At 44.7% G+C, this 22,750-nt stretch overlaps 1 protein-coding gene across 1 annotated transcript in view; it reads right to left on the bottom strand.

The window, feature by feature from the left end:
* Positions 1-22,750, bottom strand: part of LOC143765232 (lysosomal protective protein-like) — a 96,913-nt gene that overhangs the window by 59,035 nt on the left and 15,128 nt on the right. Inside the window, exon 6 of the mRNA XM_077251687.1 lies at positions 17,741-17,896. Coding sequence (XP_077107802.1) covers positions 17,741-17,896 — 156 coding nt within the window. The remainder of the gene's footprint in view (positions 1-17,740; positions 17,897-22,750) is intronic.

Below are 22,750 nucleotides of genomic sequence, written 5' to 3'. Positions count from 1 at the left end.
ATAACAGAGATCCCCATGATTACCTGGCAGGAGCACTGCAGGCGCCGGGAGGAGAGGGAGCGATAGGAGTCCTTGGCCCGTGCATCGGTGTTTGAAGAGAAAAATCTGGCAGGAAAGGCCCGTGTACGTAAGATCCCATGGTCAGAGAGAGGATCACTGTGGCTGGGGGAAGTCGTGATCTTTAATAAGCAACGAGGCTGGGGCTTTATTAAGGAAGCTGGCATGATCAATGAGATTTTCATTAACCGGAGGGATGTGGAATCTCACCTAATAGAAGGACACCTTGATAGGGACCTGAATATTGGTGACCGTGTGACCTACATCCATCACATTGGAGAGAAAGGATGGTATGTACTAGATTGCAAAAAGCGTGTACCACCCTCAGCCCCTGTAAAAGTCGCAGCCCAGGCCAGGCCAACGCTCAAACGTGACCAGTCCACTCAGACACCGGTGTTGGAACTAGCCAGCAGGCCCTGGTGTGCAGTACCTATGGAGAGGTATGACCCAGAGTGTCCCCGACCAGGGAGTGACAGCCCTACCCAGCTACCCTGGAAAAGGAAATAAACAGTTTGTTCTCTAATTTGAATTTAAATATGACTACAGAAAGTTCTACCTTTGTTGTTCCAGTTTGGAAGTTTTATTAAACCAGATCAGGTTTACAGGTATAGAGTTCATTTGTTTAAAGAAAAGGCAATAGAATCATGAACGGTGAATGATTCACAGACTGTACTGCACTGTACTGTTGGCACCTCCTTACGTGCTTTCTACTGGTTTTACGTGGAATCCTTACAGGGAAGGTTCCAAAGTTGCCTTTAAATGTTGATTGTTTACATAAAGACCTGAAGCAAAACCCGTTGGCGCGGCAGAACACTGGGTCTGAATACGCCTTGTAGCTCACCCAAGACCTACATTGGCATTTGATAACGGGTCCCTCGCATCGTTGCTGCTGTTCAAGAATGTGATTGTTGGACTTGAATATTGATTTAAATGATACAATTGCACTACCTCAGTACTGAGAAAAGTTAGAAAGTTAACATTAATTTTGATGTGCTAGAGAGTTTTATAGATTAAATTATGCACTTTTTGACCAGTTAAAGTATTGCACTTTTGAATAAAATATATATATGTGATGTAGCATACCTGAAAAGGTAGTTGATAGTTATGAGAGAAGTTATGCACTCTAATTGTGAAGATAGTATACCCTTAGAGGGTAACGGCATTGTGTTTGAAAGTAATTGATATTGTTTGAAGCGACAGAAGGTGTTAAGATAGTCAGAAAGGCTAATGATCATTTTTGCACGATAATTAAAGGAGAATTCTGAGTAGTATACCCGCAGGGGTAATAGCCATTTTATAGTAAATATGTTTGCAACGTTAAAGAAATTAATTCCTTCCATAAAGGTAAGCCAAAGTTACTATTAACCTATATACTCAAGTATAAGCCGAGAATTTCAGCCCATTTTTTAGGCTGAAATTGCCCCTCTGGGCTTATACTCGATTCATTACCAGGGGTCGGCAGAGGAGGGGGAGTGGCAGCTGTCTAATAATACTCACCTGCTCCTGGCGCGGTCCCTGGTTCTCCGGGCGCTGACAGCTTCTTCCTGTATTGAGCGGTCACATGGTACCGCTCATTACAGTAATGAATATGGACCCGACTCCACTCCCATAGGGGTGGAGCCGCATATTCATTACTGTAATGAGCGGTACCATGTGACCGCTCAATACAGGAAGAAGCTGTCAGCGCCCAGAGAACCAGGGACCTGCAGGGACCGCGCCAGGAGCAGGTGAGTATAACGGGGGCATATTCACCTGTCCCACGTTCCACCGTCGGCGCCGCTCCGTCTTCCGCCTCCTCTGCAGTGACGCTCAGGTCAGAGGGCACGATGACTCGATTAGTGTGCGCGCCGCCCTCTGCCTGAACAGTCATGCAGAGGACGCGGAAGACACAGCGGCGCTCAGCAGTGGAACGTGGGACAGGTGAATATAGGAAGTGCCAGGGACCTGAGCGACAAGAGGTGAGTATGTGATTTTTTTTTTATCACAGCAACAGCATATGGGGCAAATATCTCTATGGAGCATCTTATGGGGCCATGTGCAGCGTTATATGGGGCAAATATTTTTATGGAGCATCTTATGGGGCCATGTGCAGCATTATATGGGGCAAATATCTCTATGGAGCATCTTATGGGGCCATATGCAGCATTATATGGGGCAAATATCTATATAATCAGCATTTGTGCAGCATTATACGGGGCAAATGTGTCTATGGAGCATTTTATGGGGCCATAATCAGCATTTGTGCAGCATTATATGGGGGCAAATATCTCTATGGAGCATCTTATGGGGCCATAATCAGCATTTGTGCAGCATTATATGGGGCAAATGTGTCTATGGAGCATCTTATGGGGCCAAAATCAGCATTTGTGCAGCATTGTGTGGGGCAAATGTCTGTATGGAGCATCTTATGGGGCCATAATCAGCATTTGTGCAGCATTGTATGGGGCAAATGTCTCTATGGAGCATCTTATGGGGTCATAATCAACATTTGTGCAGCATTATATGGGGCCCATCATAAACTGTATGGAGCATTATATGGGGCTCCTGATTCAATATGGATATTCCAAAACACTTAACCTACTGATGTCTCAATTAATTTTACTTTTATTGGTACCTATTTTTATTTTTGACATTTAGTGGTAGCTGCTGCATTTTCCACCCTAGGCTTATACTCGAGTCATTAAGTTTTCCCAGTTTTTGTGGCAAAATTAGGGGTCTCGGCTTATACTTGGGTCGACTTATACTCGAGTATATACGGTAATTTGTTTTACCTGTTATCAAGCATTCTAAAAATGTTTTGTAAGTCTTAAAGTAACCTGTTGTTTATGTTTCTTTTCTTTTCCCAGTCCGGGAGTACTGGAGTTAACAGGAGGGGGATTGCAGCCCCCCAGGTAACCGGTTGCTGCAGTGATGTTGCCTTCCCTTCGGGGAGGGTGATGTCATGCTTGGAGGCAAGGGGGATTCTTTCTATCAGGTAAGGCACTTACATTCAACAGATCTGAATCTAGGCCAGGAGGGGGAGCTCTGAACTCGGATTCAGGGGAGTGTCCCTTAGCTATATGTATCCTGGTCTGGAGGAGGAGCCAGTCAGTATGTAGTGAGTTTAGAGAGAGGAGAGAAGAGTAGAAGGATGTCTGGAGGAGACGTAGGGGCCGAGCAGCCACGAGGGAGCTGCTAAGCCTGGAAAGAGAGATATTGTGAGGAGTTGAATTGTGAAGGAACTTAGAGGGAAGAAGCACAGTGGAGGAAAGGAAGGACACCAAGAGAGCCAGAGCACAGAAGCTGGGTACCGGGAGCCCAAGGTTGTTTTGTTCTCCAGGTCACGCGACAGAACTGGAGGGCATAAGACTATATGTCAATTGCCTGTAATAAGTCTGAGGTGAAGCAGTAACCCTAAGAGCCAGGTCATCTAAGAGATCCTATAAACAGGCTCAAACTGCCTATCGTACAGACATCTGTCTTAGGACAGGAAAGAGGGGACCCTGTCAGTAAGCTTTAAGCTGCAGGGACCTCACCATCTGGCGCAAGTAGGAAAGGCTTACGGACCTCACCTAAAGTGGGATCCCTTATTACCTCCAAACCAGCCGGACTACAACTAAACTACACCTGGTACCCTGGACTGAGGACTGCTACCATCAGTATACCAGGTAAAAGACTGAAAACTCTGTGTCCTCCACTTATTCGTTGGCATGCACCATCTTTGCCACACACCTTGAGAGCCCTGGGGACCCTGCTTCACCTGTGGGAAGCGTTACCTTCTTGCTGCAACAACATCACCCCAGAGGACCCCTTTAAGCAGCGTCAGTCCCAATTGACCGAACACCACAGGTGGCGTCACGAACAATAGACATTACAAATCCCTTTAAAGACTTTTCCCTTTACTTGGACGCCCAGGGCCACGGACCGGGTCGCAGCCACGTGACATCCCCTTTAAGACCAGACCTGGTACTGAGTACCCCGCTGCCCTGGTGGGGTGCTCCAAAAGCCTCAGCCTCCTTTTAGGAGAACACATCCTCAAAGTCCTTTAGGTACTCCGGAATACCCTCCAGACCGACGGAAGACACAGATACAGAAACAAAGCAATCTTTGGAACAATTAGGTCCCCATTTTACAATATCCAAGGATTCCCAGTCAATAACCGGGTTGTGCAGTTGTAACCAGGGAAACCCCAACACCAGCCTCATCGGAAGGTTGTCCAAGATAAAACATGAAATGCGCTCCTGATGTACAGCCCCCACTTTCAGGATAAACTCTTCAGACACAAAATTGATACCGTTCTTAGTGAAGGGTGTAGAATCAATGGCCACAACATTCATAAAAGTCTCCAACCTAACTGTCCCTAACTTACAGTTGGCCACCAATTTTGAGTCAATCAAGTTCACCGATGACCCACAGTCCACAAATGCTAAGCGGTTCCCAACACCAAGTTCCATTTTCAGCAGTACTTTAAGAAATGAGGAAAAATGTACCTGAGAGTCTGGGTAACCTCCTCGACAGTTACCCAGACTTAGTCATTTCCTGACATCTTGGAGGTCGGAGCACAAGAGGGACAGTCCTTCTTCCAATATGCCGGAGCTCCACAGTAGAAACAGAGCTTGCCTTCCCATCACCGTCTCCTCTCCTTTTCTTTGAAGGTGATGGCCCCTACCTCCATAGGTTCCACTTGATGCACAAACTCTGGCTTGACCGAGATCAAAGGGGCCTCCCGTTGCATGACTCCCCTCTCCCTGGGTCTCCGATCCATATGGATGGCCTGCATCATTGCCTCCTCCAGAGAACTGGGCAGTGGATGGAGGGCCAGCGCATCTTTAAGATGATCAGATAATCCCCTTTGGAATTGGCACCTGAGTGCCAAGTCGTTCCAGGACAACTCTGGGGACCATCGCCTAAATTCCGAACAGTACCATTTGGCAGAGAGCTTTCCCTGAGAGAGACCCATTATTGTATCCTCTGCCAATCTGACTCAGTCCGGTTCATCATAAATCAGCCTCAGGGCCTCAAAAAACTCATCCAGAGAAGGTTAAATTCCACATGACCAGGCCGAGGGAGGAAAAGCAGAACCCAAATCCCAACCTGGATCATGACAATCCTATTATTCTTTTGTTGATGTACTTCTCAATGAATTTGATAGTGTCATTAGCAATTTAAACTCTTAACGTCCAATGACGGATATATCCGACATTGGATGCCACCCCCTGTTTGGTGCGGGCTCCGGCGATGAGCCCACGCCGTATCCGGCACGTAACAGCTGATCTGACTAGTTGGCATGTGCCCCTAACAGCCACGGGTGGAATCACGATCCACCCACAGCTGTTAACATGTTAAATGCTGCTGTCAAACTCTGACAGTGACATTTAACATGCATGCACAGGAAGCGCATCATAAACCCCGCACATCGGCGCCCGTGTCACATGACCGCGGGTCGCCGATGGGTTGGAATGACAACCCAGGGTCTGCAGGAGACTCCTGTGGTTGTCATACCTCGGGAGTACATTATGACTGTAGTGCTATGTCTCGGGGGTATGTTATGACTGTAGTGTTATACCTCGAGGTACATTATGAGTGTAGTGCTATACCTCCGGGGTATATTATGACTATAGTGCTATACTTCGGGGGTACATTATGACTGTAGCGCTATACCTCGGGGGTATATTATGACTGTATTGCTATACCTTATGGGTATATTATGACTATAGTGCTATACCTCGGGGGTACATTATGACTGTAGTGCTCTATCTAAGGGGTACATTATGACTGTAGTGCTATACCTCTACATTATGACTGTAGTGCTATACCTCGGGGGTACATAATGACTGCAGTGATTTTTTCTATAACTTTTATTAGTATGTATTACATAGCTCATGGCTTTCTTTCTACTAGCATTTCAAAACTATGCCATTAAATGTAATAACATAATGCCTGTTAGGCCGGCGTCAGACTAGTGAGTTTTACGGACGTGTGAGAGGTGCAGAAAATACGGATTGCATACGGTACAATGATTCTCTGTGGCCCAGCTCCTATTTGCCGTATTTTACTGATCCGTATTATATGGTCTTGTACGGCCGTAGAAAATCGCAGCATGCTGCGTTTGTCAGCGTATTGAGCAAAAAAATCGCCAATGAAAGTCTATGGGGGCGAGAAAAATACGGATTACACACGGACCATGCGTGTGACTTGCGAGAAATACGCACCTGTGTTCTATAGAAAAGCCGGCAATTCAGTGCGGTGTACAGTAAAATCACACTGACAGGTTAGAATAGAATAGGTAGAATAAATGTGTACACATAGAATAGGTATATATATATATATACACTGTGTTTCAAATTATTATGCAAATAATATTTCCTCATATTTTCTCTAAATTACCTATCTGAATTGAAGTCATTGTTATTTTCCAGTCATCTACTATTCTAATATAATTGCAATGTTTTGGAACAAACTGCCTATGAAAGCAGTATCTTTAAAAAAAAAATAAACACTCAAAATGCATGTTCCAAATTATTATGCACAGCAGAGTTTTCAACCTTTTTTTTTATTTTGAACAAAAAAATGATCAATTGTGAAGTTATAAGAATTATCAGCTTATTACAAAATGAAATCAAACAGTTTTCAAGTGAAAACTTTATTTTAGGTGATGTTACATTTGCACATAGGACCCCTTGTTCGAAAGAAGCTTCTGAACTCTCTCGTCCATTGAATTTGTCAGTTTTTGGATGGTTTCTGCTTCAGTTGTTTTGCATGTGGACAGAATACCCTCCCAGAGCTGTTGCTTGGATGTGAACTGCCTCCCGCCATCATAGACACTCCTTTTGATGATGCTCCAGAGGTTCTCAATGGGGTTGAGGTCAGGGGAAGATGGTGGCCACACCATAAGTTTGTCCTCTTTTATGCCCATAGCAGCCAGAGATGCAGATGTGTTTTTTGCAGCATGAGACGGTGCATTATCATGCATGAAAATGATCTTGCTGCGGAAAGCACGGTTCTTCCTCTTGAATCATGGCAGGAAGTGTTGTTTTAGAAACTCCACATAGATTATGGAGTTCATCTTTACCCCTTCAGGGATCATAAAGGGGCCGACAATCTCTTTCCCCATGATTCCAGCCCAAAACGTTACTCCACCTCCTCCTTGTTGGAGCCTTAGCTGTGTTTTCATGGGGTGTCCAGCAACCAGCCATCCTCCACTCCATCCATCTGGACCATCGAGCGTTGCACGGCACTCATCGGTGAACAAAACAGTTTGGAAGTCAGTCTTCATGTATCGTTTGGCCCACTGGAGCCGTTTCTGCTTGTGTGCAGTGGATAGAGGTGGTCGACAGGATGGCTTATTCACAGCTGCAAACCTCTGAAGGACCCTGCATCTTGTTGTTCTGGGGACGTTGGAGGCACCAGCAGCTTCAAAAACTTGTCTGCTGCTATGACAAGGCATTTTTGCAGCTGCTCTTTTAAACTTACACAATTGCCTGTTGGAAAGAGTCCTCAATTTTTCCTTATCAGCACGCACACGTCTGTGCTGGGAATCAGCTACATACTTCTTGATTGTGCGATGATCACGATGAAGTGTCTTGGCAATGTTGATTGTAGTCATGCCTTGACCTAAATACTCCACAATTTGTTGCTTCTCAGCAGCCGACACATCCTTTTTCTTTCCCATTTTGGCAAAAAATGTAGGCTGCTTAATAATGTGGAACAGCCTTCTTAAGTAGTCTTGCCTTTATTTGGACACACCTGCCAAACTAATGTGCACAGGTATCTGCAATTGCTTTCAGTGATATAAAGAGCCCTGACAGACATCACCATCAATGAGTTTAAATGACAAACAAAAAAATTCTAACCTTATCACTCCTAAACTCTTTGTGCATAATAATTTGGAACACAGTGTATATATATATATATATATATATATATATATATATATATATATATATATATATATATATATATATATATACACTCACTGGCCACTTTATTAGGTACACCTGTCCAACTTCTTGTTAACACTTAATTTCTAATCAGCCAATCACATGGCAGCAACTCAGTGCATTTAGGCATGTAGACATGGTCAAGACAATCTCCTGCAGTTCAAACCGAGCATCAGTATGGGGAAGAAAGGTGATTTGAGTGCCTTTGAACGTGGCATGGTTGTTGGTGCCAGAAGGGCTGGTCTGAGTATTTCAGAAACTTCTGATCTACTGGGATTTTCACGCACAACCATCTCTAGGGTTTACAGAGAATGGTCCGAAAAAGAAAAAAAATCCAGTGAGCGGCAGTTCTGTGGGCGGAAATGCCTTGTTGATGCCAGAGGTCAGAGGAGAATGGGCAGACTGGTTCGAGCTGATAGAAAGGCAACAGTGACTCAAATCGCCACCCGTTACAACCAAGGTAGGCCTAAGAGCATCTCTGAACGCACAGTGCGTCGAACTTTGAGGCAGATGGGCTACAGCAGCAGAAGACCACACCGGGTACCACTCCTTTCAGCTAAGAACAGGAAACTGAGGCTACAATTTGTACAAGCTCATCGAAATTGGACAGTAGAAGATTGGAAAAACGTTGCTTGGTCTGATGAGTCTCGATTTCTGCTGCGACATTCGGATGGTAGGGTCAGAATTTGGCATAAACAACATGAAAGCATGGATCCATCCTGCCTTGTATGGAGCATCTTTGGGATGTGCAGCCGACAAATCTGCGGCAACTGTGTGATGCCATCATGTCAATATGGACCAAAATCTCTGAGGAATGCTTCCAGCACCTTGTTGAATCTATGCCACGAAGAATTGAGGCAGTTCTGAAGGCAAAAGGGGGTCCAACCCGTTACTAGCATGGTGTACCTAATAAAGTGGCCGGTGAGTGTATATATATATATATATATAATGTGTCAGTGAGACACCTATCCTTTATTAATCCAATAGTACGAAATGGTTAATTAAACACACACACATTCTTAAAAAGTATGAATTAATATATATATATATATATAATTAAATAAAGACACATGGTGTTTTAATATTTTAATATACACTTAATCCACCTCAAGACCCTTGTCACCTGAAACAAAGTTCAAAAAAATAAACAACAATATTCCATACCTTCCGACGTTCAGTTTTGTCCCACGCTGTAAATCCATCTGAAGGGGTTAAATAATTTTACACCCAGGAGCTCTGCTAATGCAGCTGTGCTCCTGTCTGTAAAACTTTGTGAATGAATGGAATGCAGGGGAATGTCCTGTAGTTATCTCGAGTTGCGGTGATACGCCCTCTGCTGGATGAACTCATATGAACTCGAGCCTGGGAAAATATTCTGAAAAGTTTCCAGCTATTCTATGTGTACACATTTATTCTACCTATTCTATTCTATTCTATTCTATTCTGTCAGTGCGATTTTACTGTACACCGCACTGAATTGCCGGCTTTTCAATAGAACACCACTGCGTACTTCTCGCAAGTCACACGCATGGTCCGTGTGTAATCCGTATTTTTCTCGCCTCCATAGACTTTCATTGGCGATTTTTTTGTGCAATACGCTGACAAACGCAGCATGCTGCGATTTTCTATGGCCGTACAAGACCGTATAATACGGATCAGTAAAATACGGCAGATAGGAGCTGGGCCATAGAGAATCATTGTACCGTATGCAATCCGTATTTTCTGCACCTCTCATACGTCCGTAAAACTCGCTAGTTTGACGCTGGCCTAAGGATCATGAACATTCACAACTACAATATTGTGCAAAAGTTTGTAGCAGGTGTATAAAAAATATATAAATTTTAAAAAATGTTTAAAAGCATTCTTGCTTTACAGCATTTTGTTTTCCATATCTGTCTAAAACCTATGCACAGTACTGTGCATATTATGCATATAATACCAAACTAAGACCACTGAAGAGAACCTGTCATGTCCCCAAATACTGTGTACCTGCAGATGTAAGGTTAATCTGGTTAAGGCTTTGTTCATACATTGCTGCATTTTTCTATGCAAATTAAAAGTTGTTTTTTACAGTACCAGCTAAAACAATGAGATTTCAGAAATGTTAAGCTCACATTTGCTTTTTTTCCTGACTTAGGCCTACGTACCGACGCATACTGTTTTTCAACGCATCCGCTGCCCCATTGTGAGTTGCGGGGAGGAGGGGGCGAAAATGGCGGACACGACGCACCAAAAAACGTTACATGCACGATGGTTGCGACGTGTGGCAATGCATCACAATGCGTCGCTAATGTTACTCTATGGGTAGAAAACGCATCCTGCAGACAACTTTGCAGGATGCGTTTTTTCCCCTACATGACGCATTGCGACGTGCGTCGTACGACGCTAGTGTGAAAGTAGCCTTAATAGGAAAACTGCTGCTTTATTAAATCTGCAGCATGTCACTTCTTTGATCATTTTTGCAGCAATTTTCCCCATAGAAAGCAATGAAAAATTACAAAAACGCTGACTAAAACACAACCCTGCATTTTTGCTGCATTTTTGTTGTGTTTTTGCTGGATTAAAATGTAGTAAACATGTACTGTAGACAAATGGCACACGTAATCTGCATGAAAACATACACCAAAAAAAGCAGCAAAAATTTACCAAAACCTGCTTTTTGTTATCAAATTCTTGACTGTCAAGAGAGCAGGTGTCGCCTGCAGAAAAGAAAATCGGCAAAACGCAACATATCAACATAGCCTTAGGCTACTTTCACACTAGCGTCGGTACGGGGCCGTCGTGTTGCGTCAGCCCGACGTACCGACGCATACTGTGCAAGCGCCGCACAACGGGGGCAGCGGATGCAGTTTTTCAGCGCATCCACTGCCCCATTGTAAGGTCCGGGGAGGAGGGGGCGGAGTTCCGGCCGCGCATGCGCGGTCGGAAATGGCGGACCGTCAGCACAAAAAAACGTTACATGTAGCGTTTTTTTGTGCCGACGGTCCGCCAAAGCACGACGCATCCGTTGCACGACGGATGCGACGTGTGGCAATCCGTCGCAATGCGTCGCTATTGCAAGTCAATGGAGAAAAAACGCTTCCTGCAAGCACTTTTGCAGGATGCGTTTTTTCTCCAAAACGACGCATTTCGACGGAGGCCAAACGACGCTAGTGTGAAAGTAGCCTTAGGCGTTGCTTTTTTGCTGCTTTTTTTTTTAAGCCAAAACCTGATCTCTTGGCAGTAAAAAAAGCTGCAGACAAAAAGAAGGTTTTACTGGCTTTTTTTGCTGCTTTTCTTGCTGAGTTTTTGCTATCGTTTTGCAGTGTTTTTCAGGATCCAAAAGTCCAGCTTTGCTTGCACCATACAAGCAGGAACAATTGAAGGTGTTCGGCCATCAAACCAAGACCAAAACATTTTGGGAAAAAATGGCAATTTGATGAAAATATTTAGTGGGAAAAGATTTTTGTCTGAAAAAATAGTGAACAAAAAGGTTCATAGGAGTTTATGATAAAATACACAATTCTAAATGTAAAAACAGTGTGGGGAGTTGAATTGGTCATGCGTAACAGGGTCTTATCTGGTTAAAATAGATCAAATAATTAAAGGTTATGCTAACCTGGTAATGTTGTTTTCACATATCATTTATATGCAGCAGGTCCACAGATCCAGGGACCAAGTAGAAATACATGGAAAGAAAAAAGTAGAGAAAATCTGCGCTGCTGGTAGATGGTAATAAATCCAGGTCCACACTAGGATAATGTGCGTATTTTTTATTGTCTACACGTTTTGAATTGAAACTTGAATTGAACTTGGCCACTCTCTTCCCACTCCCGTGTAGCGGGATGAAAGGGTTAAAAAACACACACACATTATTATAAATTATTTTAATGAAATAAACACACAGGTTGTTTTAATATTTTATTGCTCTCTCAATCCACCTGAAGACCCTCGCTTGGATTAATAATGGATAGGTGACATAATTGACGCCTCTCCATTATTAATCTGGCTTAATGTCACCTTACAATAGCAAGGTGACATTAACCCTTCATTACCCCATATCCCACCGCTACACGGGAGTGGGAAGAGAGTGGCCAAGTGCCAGAATAGGCGCATCTTCCAGATGTGCCTTTTCTGGGGTGGCTGGGGGCAGATGTTTGTAGCCAGGGGGGGCCAATAACCATTGTTGGAATAAGTTTAAATGCAACAACTCCATTCCTGTTGTAGTCTGCATTGAATGTCTATGAGTGTTCATTTGTCAGCTATGCTGTGATTGTTAAAGTTTATATAAAAAAAAAAAGAGGTCTCAGGACACTCACTGATTGCATCATTCTGCTGCTGTTTCCTTCACAGAGAGACATGTGTTACATGGACTAGATTATATCGGTAGTTACTGTCAAAGCTTTCTTATTTTGTTCCAGTTCAAGCTGCATATATTAAACACAGTTTGCCTTACGTTGGATTCTGCTGCTTATATGAAGCAACACGCGCTGCTGTGGTAATACTCCGGCTAACAGGTTATGGGCCCAGCCACCGGAAAGTAAATGGTAAAAAGCCCAGTCACCGGAATAAGCAGCGAGCCAAGCGCAGACAGCACAGAGGAACCCCCGGAATACAAGGACACCGGAACGCAAAGGTACCGCAGTGTACAGAGCACCGGACAGCGCAGCTTAAAGGGCCAGTAACAAACAAAAAAAAGAGGTACAAGAGACAAGAATGTCTACAGAAAGGAATGCAGTGAAGTACACAGTGCCAAGTCTCACAAATCACAATTACAGCTCCTGGAAATTCAAGGTAAAGATGTTACTTATAAGAGAGGGTACATGGAAATGTATTGAACAGCCTGTGCCTGACCCAGTACCGGGTGATTGGCTAGAGACTGATCAGAAAGCACAAAGCACTATTTCCCTCAGCATAGATGATAACCAGATTGTACATGTATGCAAATGTGATACTGCAAAGAAAATGTGGGAAGAATTACAGAAAGTGCATGAAAGGTCAAATCTCAGCAATAAGCTATATCTTATGAGAAAGCTGTATCAGTCTAAATTAAGTGATGGCCAGCATATGCAGGACTATATCAGAAACACCCTAGAGATTGTGGAGCGCCTAAGGGGTATTGGTGAAGAAATTAAAGATTTTCATGTTGCTGCATTACTATTAAGTGGTCTTCCAGAAAGTTATGACACGCTTGTGACTGCATTAGATGCCAGACCAGATGATGAACTCACACTAGAATATGTGAAAGGGAAACTTGCAGATGAATACAAGAGAAAGTCAGAGACTATTAGCAATAATATATGCAAAGCAGAAACAGCATTAAAGACACAGTACTTTTCTAAAGCTCAGAGTCATTTAAAGGAAACTCGTGAATGTTTTGTCTGTAAAAAGCCTGGTCACCTTAAAGCAGACTGCAGAGTGTGGAAAGCAAGAATGAATCAGTTTAAAAAGCAGGACAGTCATCAAAAGGTTAAAACAGCTGTAAAGAAGGAAGATGCATGTATTGCGACTGCATTTGGGGTCAGCACAAGCCCATATGCAAACCATGTTTGGTGTATTGACTCTGGAGCGACTGCTCACATGACACGTGATAAGGATTTCTTCATTAATCTAGATGAAAGCAAGTCTGAAAAGGTAATTTTAGCTAATGGTCACTATATGACATCAGAAGGAATAGGAGATGGTTATTTCCATTGTCAAGTTCAATCCTCAGCACAAGTCAGAAAAATCCCAGTTAAAGACGTGCTGTATGTTCCCAAACTTGAAAGTAACCTTTTATCTGTAAAGAAGCTTGCACAACAAGGAAATATAGTTACATTTAAGGATGACAGATGCATCATTTCAAAGAAGGGTCATACCCTTGCCGAAGGAAAAATCAAAGATGAACTTTATCAGCTGAAATGCAATGAAACTGTTTACAGTGCTAGACAAGATTTTCATAAGGACTGTATTCATGTGTGGCACAGACGCCTAGGCCACAGAGATCCAGAAGCAGTAAAGAAACTAGCTCAACTTGCAAATGGTATTGCAATCAACCAGTGTAATCAAACAATGAAGTGCACAAGTTGCCTAAAAGGGAAAATGTCCAGAAAATCGTTTCCTAAAGTAAGCACTACTAAATCTGCACAGATACTGGATTTGATACATACAGATGTGTGTGGTCCAATGAGTGTTCTTACTCCCAGCAAGAAGAGATATTTTCTCACATTCATTGATGATTATTCCAGATATACTGTTACTTACCTACTTCAAAGTAAAGATGAAGTTCCACAGAAACTTGAAGAATATCTTGCTGCAGTTCTTAACAAATTTGGAAGAATACCAAAGGTACTGCGAGCAGATAATGGAACTGAATATACAAGTGGTAAAGTGCAAACCATCCTGAAAAAGAATGGAATCGTGTTCCAGACAACCGTTCCATACAACCCAGAGCAGAATGGCACAGCAGAGAGAAAGAACCGAACTCTTTGTGAAAGTGGAAGAAGTATGCTATTTGATGGAAACCTACCTACAACATATTGGGGAGAAGCCATCATGACTGCTACCTATCTTCAAAATCGACTGCCAAGTAAAGCTACAAGTAAAACTCCATATGAGTTATGGAACTGTGAGAAGCCCAACCTGAAGCATCTCAGGATATTCGGAAGCAAAACTTTTGTGCATGTTCCCAAAGAAAAACGTTCTAAGTGGGAATCTCATGCAAAGGAAGGAGTTCTTGTGGGGTACAGTGAAACTCAGAAAGGATACAGAATCCTGCATCCACAGACCAACACAGTAACAATCAGCAGAGATGTAGTGATTGATGAAAACTCAGTATCGCTCAAATTTCATGAGGTTACGCAAATAATTCAACCTAAGGAACAAGAATTTCAGTCAGTGATTCCAGACATTGAAGAGAATCTCAAAGAAAATACTGAAGTCTGGATATGCTCTGAAAGTACTGAAAAAGAAACAGAAGAATCAAGCCAACCTCAGGAGATCAGAAGATCAGAAAGATCAAATAAAGGAATTCCAGCTAAACGCCTTTCTTATATGGTCAGATCAATTCCAGAAGAAGAGCCAAGTTTGAAGAATTCAGAACTGCAATGGGACTAACAGGATAAGCAGTTGTTGAGTGGGGGTGTTGGAATAAGTTTAAATGCAACAACTCCATTCCTGTTGTAGTCTGCATTGAATGTCTATGAGTGTTCATTTGTCAGCTATGCTGTGATTGTTAAAGTTTATATAAAAAAAAAAAGAGGTCTCAGGACACTCACTGATTGCATCATTCTGCTGCTGTTTCCTTCACAGAGAGACATGTGTTACATGGACTAGATTATATCGGTAGTTACTGTCAAAGCTTTCTTATTTTGTTCCAGTTCAAGCTGCATATATTAAACACAGTTTGCCTTACGTTGGATTCTGCTGCTTATATGAAGCAACACGCGCTGCTGTGGTAATACTCCGGCTAACAACCATGGACCCTCTCCTGGCTATTAATATCTGCCCTCAGTCACTGGCTTTACCACTCTGGCGGAGAAAATTGCGCGGGAGCCCACGCCAATTTTTTCCACCATTTAACCCTTTATTTTAGCAGCTACAGCACCCAAATTTTGCACATACACACTACTAACATTAGTTGTGTGGAATTTGCAAAAAAAAGGGGATATGAGATGGTTTACTGTATGTAAACCATGTCCCATATCATGTCGGGTTTGGGAAGGAGAAATGAAAAGCCGGCAATTGATTTACCGGCTTTTCACTAACACCGCTGCGTATTTCTCGCAAGTCACACTGCTGGTCCGTGTGGAATCCGTATTTTTCTCGCCCCCATAGACTTTCATTGGCGATTGTTTTGCGCAATACGGTGACAAACGCAGCATGCTGCGATTTTCTACGGCCGTACAAGACCGTATATTATGGATGCGTAATATACGGCAGATAGGAGCTGGGCCATAGAGATTCATTGGGCCGTGTGTAATGCGAATTTTACGGACGTAGTTTATGCGCTCATACGTCCGTAAAACTCGCTAGTGTGAGGCCGGCCTTATACTTTTCCTCTGATTGTTCCAGTCCTGGTGTTGACTTACAATTACTGAGGTAAAAAACTTACCAAATCCTCAATGTGTGCATGTGGCCTTACTCTTTGCTTTCTATGGGTGAAAAGGCTGCAAAAACGCTAAAAGAAGTGACATGCAGTTTTAAAATAAAAGCAATTTACCAATTCAGTCAGGAAAAAAAACAAAGCTCATAGCTTTGGCTGGTACTGAAAAGCGCAGATTTTAATTTGCAAAAAAAACAAAGCAAAAACATATGTGAACATAGCCTTATGTTGTTACAATACTGTAGTTTCTGGCTGCTTTACTGAAACACAGCTGCTGGGAGAAAATTAACTTTATTAATCCCGGGAGTTGAGGGCTTTCAGTTACAAGGGCATGCATGGGGGGGACTACAGTCACCGCTGAGTACTCTGCAGTGTATCAGTGCAGTGCAAGCTGTCAATTAAAGTGTTGTGGCGTGCTTCAAGGGGTGTACTTACTGTAGCTGCTCCGTGTTCCCTCTATGGCCGATGTCACGCTTGCGCGTGCAATGCGAGTCCTGCGCAGGCGTACTTTGTATGCCCTGTTGAGGGCAGCGCAATGTACTGCAGTGCGCAGGCGCCGGGAAAGGTCAGACAGGCCCGGCACCTGCGCACTGTAGTACTTTGCTCTGCCCTCAACAGGGCAGATAAAGTACGCCTGTGCAGGAGCCACGACAGGAAGCAAGGAAGAGGACGTCATCGCATGAAGATGGGAGGGGCTGGACCCGGACCGCGACACCCATCGGACCAGACTGCACCAGACCACCCCCCAGGTGAGTATAATCTAACTAGTTTTTGTTATCTTTCAGGTTACATCAGGGTTATCTACAGGGGCTTCAGCAGGTAATTAATGCTTACTTACTTACCTTTGGCCCAATTTTGTCTGATCTAAGACATCTTCTTTAACTGTTATTGGAAAGGTCACATGCTGATTGTATAAAGTATTTTTGGATACAAATCTACTATTAATAGTAACTGAGCTAGAAGTGAGTCAATGACACAATATACAGAATTCAAAGGGAATCCGTAACCAAGTTTTTGCTACCCCATCTGAGAGCAGCGTGATTTAGGGGCAGAGACCCTGATTCCAGCGACATATCAATTACTGGGCTGCTTGCTGCAGTTCGGATGAAATCCCAGTTTTCTCTGCTGCAGATCTAGCAGTTCTCTGCATGCTGAGCTCTGTAGAACCCCACCCACACTTCTGATTGGCAGTTTTCTGTGTACACTGTGCATAGGCAGAATGTTTACAATCAGTGGTGTGGGCTTGGTTATACAGAATATGGAGGTCTACATGGCAGCAGGTTTACTAGTCCTCCAGTGATAATCTCCTGCTTATAAAACAGTGATTTTATCAAATCTACAGCAGACAGTAAGTGACACGTCTCTAGTATCAGGGTCTCTGCCCCTACAATATGTTATTCTCAGAGTAGGGGACACAAACCTGGTGACAGATTCCCTTTAAACAGCTTCCTTTGTGGAGGCAAATGTAATGTAGCCACTTGACATTTTGGACCAAATTCTGTAGCTTTTGCTGTTATTTACAAACCTATGTAAACACCTGAGAAAGCGTGCATTGTCTTATAATGACTGGCCTATAAGCTTCTAATCATTTTTTTACCTTTATAAAACTCTTTACTTGTCTGCAGATCTGTATGTAGTTGACCATGATGATAGCACACATATGTTATACTAATGTAAAGGTATATATAAAATGTTTTCTTACTTTCAAGTTTATAGTACTGTCCTTTGTTACTTCCAAGGCTAGAAAAGGAACATAAAAGCCTCCATAACTCTCCCCTGTTATGTAAAAGTCATTGTTAACAAACTCTGGGAACAGGTGAAAAAAATCTTTCAGAGCCTGGTAGTTATCCCGAGCAGTCTGGAAAAGAAGAGGTTAAAATGTTATGCAGGCACATACCACCTACTTACTCTATAGAAGATTGTGCAAGAGTAAGGCCGGGGTCACACTTGCGAGTGCAATGTGAGAAACTTGCGCGAGTCACACGCATCAATACTCAGCACTGCCGCCGGCACTCGGACCGGAGCATGTGGCTGCATGTATTTCTATACAATGATATGATATAATAGGGACAATTTCATAGTTTATAAATGTTAATTAACGTGGATGACTCAAATGTGTTTTGATAAAGATATAATGTACTGTTCTATTAGATACAGAGAAAGGATAAGAATTAGATATAGGACATAGAATACGGGTTTAGCTTTAGATATGGGAGGGCACAACAGAATCAGGATGTAGACAGTTAAAATATAGGAACAGTGAAAGTGTTCAGAAACCGCTCCAAGATGGCTGGGGTAGTTATAAAAGGGACACAATTCCTGCTTTGGGGTAGATGAGAAGATTAGATAGAAAGAGTGATAAGTGAAGTCCAAGGCCATGGGGCTGGAAAGTACAGGAAAGTATGAACTTTTAGGGCAGCATGTAGATGGCTGCCACTAATTTTAGCAGACCTTCCTGGGACATCTGGGACCTACGGCCCTATTTAGGTACAGAGGAGTGTGCCTGTATCACTTTCCATTAGTGAAAGCAGGACGGGAAATTATTAAAGAAAGGTGGGTCGGAACCCACCAGATCTGCGGATCTGGACAGATTATTCCAGAGGCCAGTTGTGCCAGACAAAAAAGGGATAGCTCAGGCTGAAAGAAACGTGAATGTAACATCATTCTGTGCTGTGACTATGATGGAGTTTGGACTGTTAGGTAAAGTTAAACTGTTTGAAAAGGATCAAGTGTCTCCTGGTCAATGTGCGTCTGTTCCTGGATCTGGAATCAGGGAGTCAGCGGAGGCTTCCAGCAAAACTGTGAGTGTTATAACGTACACCCACAGAACAAAGAAAGTGGGACACTATTTACTTGTGGGGTGCCAGGGTGTGGGAACACAGCAGCCCCTAAACTATAGCCCTAGTTCACAAAAATATATATTTCTGCCAGAATTATCTTATTTATTTGAACTTTTATTTTTGAAAATTCATGTTCTACTTGTCTTCAGTGAGGTCATGTGATCATATGATGATCTCCCCTCGGAGAATTACACGGCGATATTCAGAGGTGGACATAGACAATAACGAGCCTTGGTGCAAGAAATGCACATGGACCATCTCTTATTCCATAACTCATCATAAAGAACCTAACCTTAAACTATTAGGACCCTGTGCAGCTGCATAATGTTGCAACAATGGCACTAAGTTCTTTCAAGAGGGTCACTATCTTAGTTACCAGAACTGTAAAATCAAACTCCAGCTGCATTGGGGCACGGGATGGTGGAGGGGCTTTGCAGGGTGATTAATAATGAAAGCAATCTGGCCAGAGGCGACACACTGGGGGACTAATAAACTGGGGAGGCAATACACTGGGTAGGTAACACCGTGGGCAGGCAATATACTGGGGGAGCAATACACTGGGGAGACAATACATTGGGGGAGCAGTACACTGGAGAGGCAATACACTGGGTAGGTAACACCGTGGGGAAACAAGACACTGGGGGAGCAGTACACTGGGGAGACAATACACTGGGGAAACAATAAACTGTGGAGGCAATACACTGGGGAGGTAGTACACTGGGGCAGCAATACACTAGGTAGGCAATACAGTGAGGAGGCAGTACACTGGGGAGGCAATAGAGTGGGGAGGAAATACAATGGTGGAACAATACAGTGGGGCAGCAATACACTGGGGAGGCAATACAGTAGGGAGGAAATACAGTGGGGAGGCAATACAATGGGGGAACAATACACTGGAGGGTCAATACACCGCGAGAAAAATACAGTGGGGAGGCAATACAGTGTGGCAGCAATACAGTGGAGAGGCAATACAGTGGGGAACAATAAACTGGGGAGGCACTGCAGTGGGGAGGCAATACACTCGGGGAAAAATACAATGGGGAGGCAATACAGTTGGGAGGCAATACACTCTTTATTTTTGTTATTCACAGCGCCCTCTCTCTATCACATAGTCCTCTCTTGTTAGATGTAAAATGGCTGCTGATGGAGCAGCATCTGACCAAAAGACCAGTCCATCAGCTCCTCCATCAGAAAAGAAGCTTTCCTATGCTCCGTCAGCCGTCATTTCAGCATAAATCTAATAAGAGAGGACAGTATGTAATAAAGAACAGGGAGCTATAAATAACAAGAGAATGTAAAGGACAAGAGAGGGCACTACGTAAAATAAAATTACATATATGAAGCTTTGTCACCACAAAAGGAGGGGGGCCCAGACACATTTCTTGCAGAGGGGCTGAAAGCTGTCTGTGTCCGCCCTTGATCACTGAAATTTTATCGAAGGTGGACAGAAACTACTATCACAGTTATTGATGATGATGATGAGCAGTGAGCACCTGCCACACAATTATAATGAAGGATATCCTGATACACATAATCAATTAGTTTATTTAGGAGAATTTAGGGGGAAGGAATCAGATGGTCTCCACAGCAGGTAACGATGGTGCAGCGCCCCAGAGTCCTGGTCATTGCAGTACTGACACTCCGCCACTAAGGGGAGTGATGGTACGTCTGATGGCACTAAAGGAGTTCACCTGACCAGGTATCACAGTCACACATTACACTTCACACTCTGGCCACCAGGGGGAGCAAAGGGTTCTATGTATTAGGCCCCTCCTCACAATCTGGTAAAACTGGGGGCTGGATAGGAAGTTAGCCAGAAGCTGACTGGGTTGGATCCAGGCAACATCCTGTGGCAGAGGGTATTGCAGGGGAAGATTCAGGGGGGTCTCTGTCAGGGGTGGGATCCTGACAGTGGCCTAGCGAAAAGAACAGAACGTTACGGAGCCGCGCCTGCACCCGTTGCGGTGGCATCCTAAGAAAGGAAACGAAGCGAGGTTTATTGTGGAGAAGTGAGAAACGAGATCGCAGCAAAAAGGAGGATAGAACCAGTAGGAGTCGTGCCTTAAGATCGTGGCAACATCCTACTGAGGCGCGTAGCCGGTGGCCGGAACGCCGAGGAAGTATTGGGCTCCAAGCATTACTTCAAACAGCGGCAGGACAGCTGATTATAGGTTGGCTGTCTCACCTAAATCACCTAAGCAGACATAGGGGGCAATTGTGGGAGAGGGGCGACGCTAGGGTCCCGGAAGAACTCCAGGCCTACCCGTCATACGGGTGCGTCCTAGCCATATCATCTGGGGGATGGAGAAGAACATCAGAACAGATACGAGTTGTGAGAAAGAACATCAGAAACTGACACAACAGTTGTGAGGACTATCCCGTGGTGCTCAGCAGGGAGGTACTACAACACACAGGCGCTAGAAGGTAGGCACTGATTTCCACCTGCAAAGGGAGCTCTGGATGTGCCTTCGGACCGGCCGGTCTCAGCCAGCCCTGTTAGCAGTACTCTGGATTGAGGATCCTGAAGCCTTCAGTAAAGAGGTAAAGAGACTGCAACCCTGTGTCCTCGTTATTCATCGCACCTTGCACCACGCACCATCATCACACCTTTTATTGGACGCCCCTTAGCAGGGTCACGGACTGGGTCTAGCCACCGTGACAACCCCAGAACCGAGACAGAGAGGCCCGGTACCGAGTACCCCGCGGCCCTGCGTCTGGGGGCGCTCCAACTTGGCGTCACGAACAGGATCTACTTAAGCCTGAAGAATCAGGTCATGTGTGTCTTGGAACTGTGTCTGAATTGTGCTTGAACTGTGACTTATTGCAAAGACTGTGAATTGCCACTTCCCGCCAAAACCACCGCCATTACAACGCCAAGGGGAGCGCAGGAGAAGAAGAAGGGCGTGGAAGTGGGCGTAGACAAGCTGAAGAGCGCAAAAGACAATGGCCGCCCAGTCTAAATATTTCTGTACCTTGAGGACGTGTCCGTCAGCAGCCGAGATCCGCCTCCTAATCCTCAATGGAGGGCGGAGACAAAGAAAAAGAAACCGCCCACGAAGGAGAGAGCGGGAAAAAGGCCAGGAAGTGACCGACGTGGAGGACGAGATGGCTGACCGCTCAGACCCAGAGTGTGGGGTTGAAGTGGAGAACTCCCCCAGCTACCCGGAGGAGCATAGAGGCCCAGTCTCCACAGCCGATGCGGGTCTCCTGCAGCTCGAGATAGAGGACTTAATTGAACAACTCCTCCAGCTGCGGGTGGAGACCAAGGCCGCACCCCAGAAGACGCCAGCGGAGGATTCCCCGACATCGGCTCTTGCACCGCTGCTCGAGTTGCTGCCGATGTCTCCACCGACGTCACCACCAGTGGAGCCAGCCGCGAGGGAGGACGCCGCACCGGCCGGTAAGCCCGCCGACCCTGCCCCACTAACGGAGGACCTGCTGATAGGCCCAGTTGCAGCCCCACCTTCCCCTGGGACCTATCGACTCCAGCACCTCCTTCCCTGGGACCAGGCCACGGGCATGGAGCACCTCCTAAAGGCCCCGATCTCGCCCATCACCTTGCCGGGCGCGGTCTATGCAGAGCGCATGGTGTGCCGCTGGGTGAACCCAGGGTCCAACTTCATGGGGTTCCCCGGGGTGAAGACGCAGGAAGGGGAGATGGTGGAGGCCCTCAGCTGGGAAGAGTACCAGGTCCAGCTAAACCAACAGTGGGAGAAGAAGGAGAAAGAGTACCAGGCCGGGTGGGAGGCCCATCACCTGCGGGACCGAGTGGTGAAGGACCGGGCCCCCAAGGACCGTACCACTCACCAGGGCATTATCATCGCCTTTAAACTCCGCGGGGGCTGGCGCTTTATTAAGGAGCCGGGCCTGTA

This window comes from Ranitomeya variabilis, chromosome 4 (genome assembly GCF_051348905.1).
Source record: "Ranitomeya variabilis isolate aRanVar5 chromosome 4, aRanVar5.hap1, whole genome shotgun sequence".
NCBI classification, from domain to species: Eukaryota; Metazoa; Chordata; class Amphibia; order Anura; family Dendrobatidae; genus Ranitomeya; species Ranitomeya variabilis.
This window is presented reverse-complemented; position numbering and strand designations above follow the sequence as displayed.